At 35.0% G+C, this 10,505-nt stretch overlaps 3 protein-coding genes across 3 annotated transcripts; 1 reads left to right on the plus strand and 2 right to left on the minus strand.

Annotated features, from left to right (window-relative positions):
* LOC108768959 (upstream stimulatory factor 1) lies at positions 1-2,044 on the minus strand. The gene is made up of 5 exons (XM_018519689.1): positions 1,912-2,044; positions 1,628-1,698; positions 814-1,097; positions 537-710; positions 1-477 (listed from the first exon to the last, which is right to left on the minus strand). Exons 1-5 carry the CDS (start codon positions 1,950-1,952, stop codon positions 262-264), a joined length of 786 nt encoding a protein of 261 aa, XP_018375191.1. The 5' UTR covers positions 1,953-2,044; the 3' UTR covers positions 1-261.
* Positions 2,045-2,727: 683 nt separating this feature from the next.
* san (Probable N-acetyltransferase san) lies at positions 2,728-4,277 on the plus strand. The gene is made up of 4 exons (XM_018520745.1): positions 2,728-2,963; positions 3,137-3,293; positions 3,773-3,939; positions 4,018-4,277. Exons 1-4 carry the CDS (start codon positions 2,878-2,880, stop codon positions 4,187-4,189), a joined length of 582 nt encoding a protein of 193 aa, XP_018376247.1. The 5' UTR covers positions 2,728-2,877; the 3' UTR covers positions 4,190-4,277.
* Positions 4,278-4,811: 534 nt separating this feature from the next.
* Positions 4,812-9,001, minus strand: Hsl (hormone-sensitive lipase). The gene is made up of 10 exons (XM_018520735.1): positions 8,001-9,001; positions 7,715-7,919; positions 7,417-7,630; positions 7,068-7,249; positions 6,594-6,876; positions 6,299-6,518; positions 5,962-6,137; positions 5,538-5,872; positions 5,307-5,432; positions 4,812-5,222 (listed from the first exon to the last, which is right to left on the minus strand). The coding sequence occupies exons 1-10, from the start codon at positions 8,366-8,368 to the stop codon at positions 5,154-5,156; spliced, it is 2,178 nt and encodes a 725-aa protein (XP_018376237.1). The 5' UTR covers positions 8,369-9,001; the 3' UTR covers positions 4,812-5,153.
* Between the last annotated feature and the right edge of the window lie 1,504 nt (positions 9,002-10,505).

Here is a 10,505-nt window from a genome sequence, read left to right on the forward strand (position 1 = left end):
TGAATTTAATTTAAATCCACATTAATTAATCTACATGAATATTTTTAGAACATTGATATCGTTTAGTATAAATGTGTAGTTACGACTATATATTACTAAAAATACCAAATTTGATTCTGAAAAAATCAAGATATCTTAAAACTTGGTAAGACTGGTGCAGTCAAAGAAAAGAACAGAATAAAACTCCCAAGTGTAACAAGACACAACTCATAGATTCTAATATTTACAGAAAGAGCTACTGACTCACGAATTAGAGGAAGCTTAAGGACTCAAGTGTATACTATCGGTCGGGGACGAGGACGATATTTGTGATCTGAGTTGAAGATTCTCGCGTTTCAATTGGGTAACTACTTGTTTCAGTGATATGATTTCTTGCCGTAGCTTGTCGTTATCTCGCAGACATTGGCTCAGACTTTGATTAGCCGTACGCAATTCTCCTATATACTCGCAAGCTCTTGCTAAGATACCTCCTTTACTCTGTTACAGAAAATAACATCGTTAATACAATTATACGACAAAATTTCAATCTGCTATACCTGAGTTTCATAGTTGGTTTTCCCTTCTCCGCTGCCGCTACCGCTACTGCCAGTGGTATTAACTGTAGTATTACAGTCAGGTATGATCTTGCCCAACTTTGTAATCCAATTATTTATTTTATCTCTACGCCGACGCTCGACCTCATTATGCGTTGCTCTCCGCCTATCGTCTCTCTAAAAGAAAAAAAAAGAAATAACTTTGGGTTTTTACACTAGAAAAAAATAAAGTAATGATATATCAATTACATAAAGAATAAAAATATAATTATGATTAAACCTTTTTCAAGCCACCAGTGCAATTCCTTGGAGTTTCTATCTGCAATGTAGCCGTTCTTGGTACCAAGGATCTTGATGTCTGAGCTGTAGTAAAGACATCGTTGGCATTCCCGATAACGTAAAACTGACCATTCAAAGGCGACGTTAAAACCTGTACAGTATTATTCGGTTGGGATGCAGGTATCTCTATCTCATTGGCCGACTGTATTGCTGCTGTACCATTCACTTGGACAACACGATATGCTAGAGTTTCTGGATAACGCATTTCATCATCTCCAACAGGTTCTAAGAGGAACAGAATACGCAACTGTAAAAATTGATGTTTGACATCACAATATTTATCAAACAAGTCAACATGTTTAATCTAAATACTGATATAGGCTAATATAAGCTTTTCTTTTAAGAGACACATTCGACACAAATGTCGTTTATCTTTGGCTGCTTTTCTTTTAGGAAACACAATTGATATAAATGTTGTTCTAATATCTGTCTAGGTATTCAATGACTAACAAAGATATAATGATACCTGACAATTGTATCTCTTAAAAGGAAAACTGTGTCTGTTATTCATTAAATAGTAAGAATAATAGAACAATATTTTATGTCGACTATGGCTGGTATTCATAGTTAATTCTATTTGAGGCTATTTTAGGTATAGTCATAAGTCAATCAGAAGAGCTGTATTAGCATCTTAAGACATTACTTAAGATGGTTTTAAAATAAGAATCAACTATGAATACCGACCTTTGTAATAAGTACCAGTCATAGTTTACGAATAGAAGAAGACGAAGATCTCACGAAAATATGGCTCTCACCTTCGCAATCCACAATCTCTGCTTCCTCTATCACGATCCCCGTCGTGCCACCACCGTCATTCTTCACGGTGCTGCGAAATACAAAGTAACATTTTCAGACGCAATATTATCTTATCTTAACGCAGTTACACGCTACGTATATTACTTCGCCGATTGTGTATGTCGATCCTACGGTGTAAGTGCGCACTGTGCACTAAGTGATGATGACCTTGAGGAGACCTCAGACGAGACGGAAAGGAATGTGTTTGCGATACCGTGTGATCGATATTTAGTGTAAACGCTACCTGACATCCTGTTGTTCAAGTTGTTGCTCCAAAATGTCCATTCCTCAGCACCGAAAAAAAAAACGTTTGAATTTGTCGAAATTCACGTGAGCTGGTCACGGGACACGGCAACGAGGTCATGTGGTGCATTAAGATGGCGTTGAACGCCGCACACACCATCTAGCGGCGCACCACGACACGCCAACGAGACGAGTAATATATCCAAATTACGTAATGACACCGTCGATAACTCCAGTATACAATTATAATTGTATATATTTATTGTATGTTTATTTTAGATATATCTGGAATGTTTGCGTATATTGTTTACGTTAAATTTATATCAATTATCTTTTTCATATAAACAATACGAGTAATGTAATAAATTACTTACAACAAAGAAAGAATTAACAATTAATAAGTTTTATGATTGTTGATCGATATATCTTCATTATAATTGATAAACAAAAATCAATTAAGATAAAATTAAGCTTTAGTGCAATCTAACAAAAGATATAGAGGTCTCAATGATGCATAGATTTTTTTTTACATAAATGTACTGTAGGGTAATTTTAATTTTGATTTAACTTACTTTTTATCTTTTTATATAGTGTTCTAAGAATTAGAAAAAGATAAAGGATAAAATTAAATCAAGATTAAAATTAATCAATATATTGGTAGAAATTAATGGACATAAAACTAAGCTATAAATAATTATATATATAGAAGTGAGACATTAGAGGTAACGGAAGTTCGTAATCCGGCTTTTCTTCCACCGCGCCGTGGGCAGCACCGTCGTTCCCTCACCACCGCGCTATTGACATCCCACGCATCTTGAGGAATCCGATCCAATTTTTCTCCGCAGTGGCGCAGTCTCCGCGAGGGTCCACCACCCGCGCCGCGTGCATTTCGTTATGTTTTTGCCCGCCGGAATTTTACGCGGAAACTTTAGGCGTGAATAGCCGATAAGTCACGCGATTACGTTTTATGCTCTTCGGTGTAATCGGAGATCGCGCAATAATCCATTCCCGCCGAAACCACGAGATCTCCTTGGCACCCGTCAAGATGACTAGGTGAGCGCGCGAACTTTTGGAGGTTATATCCAATACGGCATTACGAGTTTCCCTGTTTCGTCGACTTTTCTCACGTGAGAAATATGCAACAAGCGTCGCGTCTCCCGTTTTCAAAATTTGTTGAAACTAAAAACCATCCTCACTTTTAATGTCACCGTGTATTCAATTTTCAGGTCGAAGATAGAACTGGGCGACGTGACACCGCATAACATAAAGCAGCTGAAATTGCTCAATCAAGTCGTATTCCCGGTCTCGTACAACGAAAAGTTTTACAAGGATGTACTGGAAGCCGGAGAACTCGCTAAACTAGCATATTACAATGACATAGTGGTAGATAGATTTTTAGTGTTTTTTGTTTAGCACAATTCTTAAATTTTGCTTTATGGTTATCATGGTCCAAAGAACATGACACTATTTGCTGAAAATTAGTTAATTTAGATAGAGATTAATTGTGAAGAAAATCTATACTCTATTATATTATTTAATCTTGCTGTTCTATTTAAATTTATTATACAATCATATCGTTTAGGTCAGTGTAATCAAAAATAAAAAATAAAACATTTAAAAAATATACATTAATAGACAAAGTTGTCAAATACCTAAGAATAAATTACATTTTAAATCAAATAAACTCGAATAGGATAGCAGGATTAAAGTACTTTTTGCAGACTAAGGCCCAGTTTCACAACTCACGGTTAAGAGTTAACCGTCAGTTGTGAAAGTGGGCCTAAGAAAGTTCAAAGATTACTGTATTATACTAAATTTGACTTGAATATAAATTAGGTTTTAATTTGTGGCATGATTTTCAGGTTGGAGCAGTTTGCTGCCGTGTAGATACTTCAGAAAATTCTAGGCGTTTATATATAATGACATTGGGTTGTCTCTATCCTTATAGAAGATTAGGAATTGGCACTGTTATGGTCCAGCACGTTTTAAACTATGTTAACAAGGATGGTAATTTCGATTCTATCTTCCTGTAAGTATGATTTGTAGTTTTATTGTGATGTACTATCTTGAAAGTTTTAAAATTAACATAATCACCCAACGTTCGCAGACATGTTCAAATAAGTAACGAGGGCGCGATTGATTTTTATAAGAAATTCGGATTTGAGATTGTTGAGACTAAAGAGCATTATTATAAGAGAATAGAACCAGCGGACGCACATGTGCTGCAGAAAACGCTGCGTCCACAAACAAATCAAACGAATCATCAAACGGTCAACTAATAAGTAGCATTGTTCATTAATTTATCTTTTTCATAATTTAGAATCTACATACGTTTCCATGTTCTGTCAATAAAAACATTTTATATTATATCTGCATGGTGTGAGTCAAATTAATTTTTCCTGTTTATGCTATATATTTTTGCAAAAAGATATATAATTGGATTAAGATATGAAATTATGACGAAAAATTAACAAATAAAAATATCCAAAAAATTTTTGTTTGAAAGTAAGATATACGACTGCAATTTCTGTATACATTGTTTTTATTATCCATCAAATCAATTTCTACTTAGATATACTTCAAAATTTATACGACATTCAAGCCATGTTTTCTTAGAAAATTGTGGCATTAAAACGATTACATGCACATTGAAAAGTATATCCATAAGAAATGATTAGGATTGAACATTGGATATATATCAAAAATATTGTGTAAAATGATATTACAAGAATAAATGTACGCGCTCGAAAAGAAAACGTATAAAGAAAAATTTTAATTACTATCTAACGTAATATATTATATAGTGTCTCATAAATATATTCATAAAAATATATGCTTTTACTTATATAAGAAAACAAAATAAATTAATATTAAATATTTTTTATATATGTATAGGACGCTTTTTACTAATACGTGGTCGGATATCAGATTCGAAACATACTATATTCTAATCATTTTAGATAATGCCGTTCAATACGACAATATATGACATCAATATGACAACAATAATAACTAATGCAGTTAATACAGTAGAAAATCACTAGTGTAAAGCATCGTCTGTTATATGCCTAACTCCTGAAATATTACAAAATATAGTTAAGCCGCAGAAAACAATAACAGGTGTTTAGACATAATCAAATTCGCTGTATAAATAGGTGTTGCTGTAACAGACTGAAGTACAGCTTCTGCTCGTCCTAGGTCAATATATTTTAACAGTAAATTTTTTAAATTAATATTGGACAATTATAGTTCCAGTAACTCTTTTATTCTTCCAACGCAGATCTCTGAACCTTCCATCGCTTCTTTAGAAGTCTGTAAATAACAAAGTAATACAATATTGCGATAGTAATATATATATTGATTCATATATAATAGAAACAAACGTATATATCTAACCTGTACAAGACTGAGAAATCCATGTGGCAAACCCGGCAAAATGTCTAATGTAACTTTATTGCCAAGTGAACGAAGCTTCCTCGCAAACATGATGCAGTCATCGAGACAAGGATCAAGATGACACGTCTAGAAGCAAACTATTATGTACAAGATATCTTAAAATTTTCGATCTTAATAGCGACTAAAGTTCATTAAGTTTTATTAGAGTGTAACAAAAATCCAAACAAGTACCAATATTTTTATGGGCGGTATATTAGCTAGCATATTATCGGGCGCATCATAAGGGCTCAAGAAAAGATCCTTCGGCATTGCAAAGACGAATTCCTCAGAAGAAATGATGTTCTCCATATTAAGTTCTCTGCTATCCTTACTACTTCTTCTACCAAAGGACCATCCAAATAAAGACCATGATTTGTTACTTTGTCCTGAACTGTTACCATTTCTACTGACGCTGCCATTCATTGCAACAGGCGATGACGTTGAGGCAAGGCCAGAATTTCTGTACATATTTAAAAATCTGTTGATATATTCTCGAGACTTCGCCTGTGCTTTCGGACACTCAGCACCTGTTGCATTAAAAGATTTTTCAAAATGTATATTCGAGAAGTAAATTTATATTAATAAACACTATGAGCATATACTGATTTATATATACCGTCGACTTCTGTTAAACTAACAGAATTTAACGTCGAATCGGATGGAAGGGATACTAATTTCTGATCATCATTTGCGCCGTCTCCATTTGGACTCAGGGCTAACGCTATAAGGTCACTTTCGCTCACTTCTGCAAAAGATTCCGTATCCGATTTAACGTCTTCATTCTCGTGTTCCCTGTCGGATATAAATCGATGACATATATGTAAAATATGATCATTTAATATTAGCTACGAAATACGTACACAAATATGAATATATTTAGATGATTTAATTTTGTTCCATGTTTTTAAAAATAAATTGATTAAAATAAGATATAATTTTCATTGAAATCTTACTTTGTGGGTTTCTTGTTATCATCTACATAAGCCTTAAAACATCGTAACATAAAGCCGAACGGTAATAATGGATCCGTAAGACAAAGCATACGAGAGGGCGACGGTACAAATTCGATGCGTACTGGTGCATACGCCATAAAAATACCGTCTGGTCTTCTTATATTTAATTGCATACACCTTAAAATAACTCCCAAATTTATGTTTCCTCCTGCAGAATCACCTGTTAAAACATCATAAGATTTTTTAGTTCTCAATCGATAGAAACACGTAAAGAAATAATTTTTTTTTATCTTACCAACAAGTATCACTTTTTTTGCAGTACTTCCGAGTAAGGTGTTTGCATGTTTTAACGCCCACGCATAAGCATACAGCACCTCTTCGAGTGCACGAGGATAGGGTGCCTCTGGAGCTAAACTATAATCTATACTCAAGATTGGTACTCCAAGCGTCACAGTCCAATTTCGTAGATATATTTCGTGCGATCGTGAAGTTTGTGAAACAAATCCGCCCCCGTGAGTATGAATAATTAGTTCGTCGCATAAACCGCATAATGCTCCACCTACACCTCCAGATCCAACCTTGATGGAATATTATCAAAAATTATGAAAAATATTCACCAGCATCAGCTTAAAAAAATTCTCTATGAATTCTATTCTAAGTTTCAAACTTATATCTCAGTGAGGATATAATTAATTAAATAAAATGCGCACGCGCGCACAGTACTTTCAATACTCTATAAGTCTATATAGCATATTAATATTTTTTGTACCATTCCTAGACGCCGTTTGGAGCTTAGCAACCTAACGTGGATTGGTTTCTTCCCAATGTGACTATTTGGTATTGGAACTGAAATGGTTCCTTCATCTAAAGTAGGTAGGACTAATTCCTCGGGCGGAATAGATATTACCTGATTGATTGCTAAATTTGAGGTGTTTATCATATTCATTATTGCTGAAATGGAAATCAAAGAAATTCCATTAATTGAATGTATAAATGAGATAATTCTATCTAAATTGGCTTTATTATTATATAAAGCTTTTTAAATGCAGAACATTAAATGTTCACGTGTGCGAAATATTTTCACTTAATGTTTTTAGTCACAATTCCTTATTCCTTACCAGATTCGCTTAGAAACCAAAATGCTTGGCAGAAAGAAATGTCAGCGTGCTGAGATATATTAACAATACGACGTGCTCTTGCTTCGGGATCTAATAAATACTTAATAGAATTAGTGCATAGTCCTAGTATGGTACTATTGCTGTAATACATCTCGCTGAAGGATGCCATAAAGAATGACAGCGTTTTCAATACATGTCTTAAACTATCACAAAACTGAAAAAAAAAAACATTTTAGATAGATAGACACTTTAGATGTATTCGACTTAAGTGCAAGTGTTATTTATTCTCCGCAAGTACCTGAAATCCTAGGCACCTGCCATAAAAGCAGTACTGATTAACGTTCTGTGCAGTATTGAGAAGTTCTTGAATACTATACTGTTCCAGTGGAAATAGTGACAGCTTTCCATCATTCATTACTTCTGTGCTCCACGAGTACATTGTTTTTAAATGCTGTAAACATGTAAAGAGTGATGCCAATAGCTGAGAGCACGCTTCTATTTCCCTAAAAACCCAGATTAAATGTACAATCTATTGTTACACGTAGAAGCAAATATAGGATATAATTTAAATAATGTACAATTACTTCATGTAGTAGCTCTTTCGGAAAAACACGGAGTCTTTCTGACTCTGTATCTGCCGGCAAATCAGCTCGGAATGCGTGATACACTTATCTACCAACAACAGGAAACTTCTGTATCCATTCCCCGGGTTGTCTTCGTCAAAGTCAAAGTGTGACGCGAACCTGGCGATCTCCCTGTACAGCGGCTGCAATTCAGTCAGGTAATCCCTGATCGCCAAGAGGGCAGCCCTGATCCTGACGCCGTTCTTATCCTGGTGAGAATCAAAATACTTCTCATTGACACAGCACAATTCACGCAACGTGTTCCAGTCATCCGACTGCTGGGGTTCAAAATCAAACGGCCTTTCGAAGTCATCGTTGCACGTCGACATTTGGAATGATTCTCTGAAAGACAACTGGAATGACACTCTCTTTCTCCCTCTTTTTCTGTCTTTCTCTATCGAGAGAGCTTCGTGGATCGACTGCCAACAATCTAACGATCAAAACAAATCTTGACTTTGTTACGCATCCTAAACAACTACCGATTGCCTAATGAGAACTCCCGACGTGTCATAACGGATGATGACGATTATGATTCCACGCGCATGGTTGCGTGGCTATGTCAATAGATAACTTGACGCGTACATCGCGCGGACGGCGCGGGTCCACGGCGAGGTTAATCCGTCCGCGAGTACCGTATTCTCGTCCGCCCAATATATCGCGAGGGTCGACGGCGACAATTTACGTTTTGCGCTGCCGCGACGCTGCGATCGATTCCGCTCGCGGCGCGAAGAATCGCGCGGCTTTGACTTGACAGTGTTACTTTGACACCCGCCAACGCGAAGTCGCGAAACGGGACCGCGCTCCAGTTTCTTCCCTCTGGAGTGTCCCGCAACCCGCGAGCATATCGCGTATATACATGTCGGACAAACCGGATGGAGTGGGATGCGCAATAATGTTTCTCGGTCAAGCAAGGAAATCGACGAGGACTGACATTTTAATGAGAACTTACACGCGCGCGCGTTCCTTTTTCACGTTTGTGTTTCAAAGCATTGAGGGAGTATTAATTAATTAATTAATATATAGTCTGTGAGATTATATAACGATCCTTTGAGATCCACCTGCGTAATTTTTAAAACAACATGTAAAAACAAGAAAATTATTGTTTTTTTCGGTCGACTTTTTCCCACGTTTAACTGAATGATAATTCAATAAGAACTCGGGGAAAAAAATGTTAATTTTTTGATATAAGAATACATTTTTTCCCAAGAATAAATAGTTCATGAATATATGAATAATAAAGGAAATAATAAATCAAAACGATATAGTTAATGTCATAATGAATAAATGATATAATAATCCTGTGCGAGGTAGTATTATTTTCCTGCAAATAGAACTTTAATCGACTTTAAATTTTTTAGAATTCAGAATAAAATTCTGTCTGTAGTTTTCGTATCACAATATAAATATGAGTAACAATTAAAAATGAAAATATATAAAATAAATAAAATATATAATATAAATAAATGTATAATAAATATGATAAAATGTTTATATACATATATTAAATAACACTTATTCTAGTTAATTTAGTTGAAATTAATTAACATAATTATCAATATTTTTTATATCTTTATTAAACTGATTAATATAAAATTATGTATTTCTAACGAATCAAAACAAATCTTGACTTTGTTATGAGTATATTTTTAACGTTAAATCTATCTTGAGATATGGTTAAACAAAAATTCGTTTTAATAGGAGCAATAAATTGCTTGAACAAACAACTGACAATGACAATTTTAATGTTAGAGTTCATTAATAATTAAGAGAGATATAAAACAAACTCGGAGACGCGACAGTCTGGATTAAAAAAAACATTCGGTTCAGTAACCGCTGCTGCTTTTCAATTACAGCCTCGTATACGTTGTAGCTGAAGTATCAACATCGTTTTTTATCTCACCTGTGTGTAAAAAAGAAATTTACACACTAAAGCACAATTATACATAGGTACACGTGAAATTCACGTAGATTAAAAAATCTGAACGTTTTTATTGTTAACGCTGCCAGTCATCAACCTCAAGAGAATGTCGGATGTTTCAACTCATTGATAGTCGAAAACAGAATTATCGAGAAAGATTATTCGCGCCAAGAGATTAAGAATGTACCACAAGCACACGGAAAAGTGATAATGTCACTGAAGCGAGAAGTGCTTTTCCTTCGCGGCTCAATCGCGATCCGTGCGATCGTAGTTTTGACGCGAGACTAAGTACGATATATACATATTTCTATGTTGCAACATTATCGCTGCGCTAGTGATATCACTTGGGAAAAAAAATCATTCCTTATAAAATCATCAATTAGTCGAGGAAGTATAGATAGCGTAACGCGTATAAGACAAAGTCGAAAAAAATACAAGCACGTGTTGGTCGCTGACGTGTTGCACATTTCGAGCGAAGACAAGCAGACGATAAGAACAGCGAGTCACCTCGCTTATAATTACCGCGCACATGGTTTTATTATCTCGTA

This window comes from Trachymyrmex cornetzi, unplaced genomic scaffold (assembly GCF_001594075.2).
Source record: "Trachymyrmex cornetzi isolate Tcor2-1 unplaced genomic scaffold, Tcor1.1 scaffold122, whole genome shotgun sequence".
Lineage (NCBI taxonomy): Eukaryota > Metazoa > Arthropoda > Insecta > Hymenoptera > Formicidae > Trachymyrmex > Trachymyrmex cornetzi.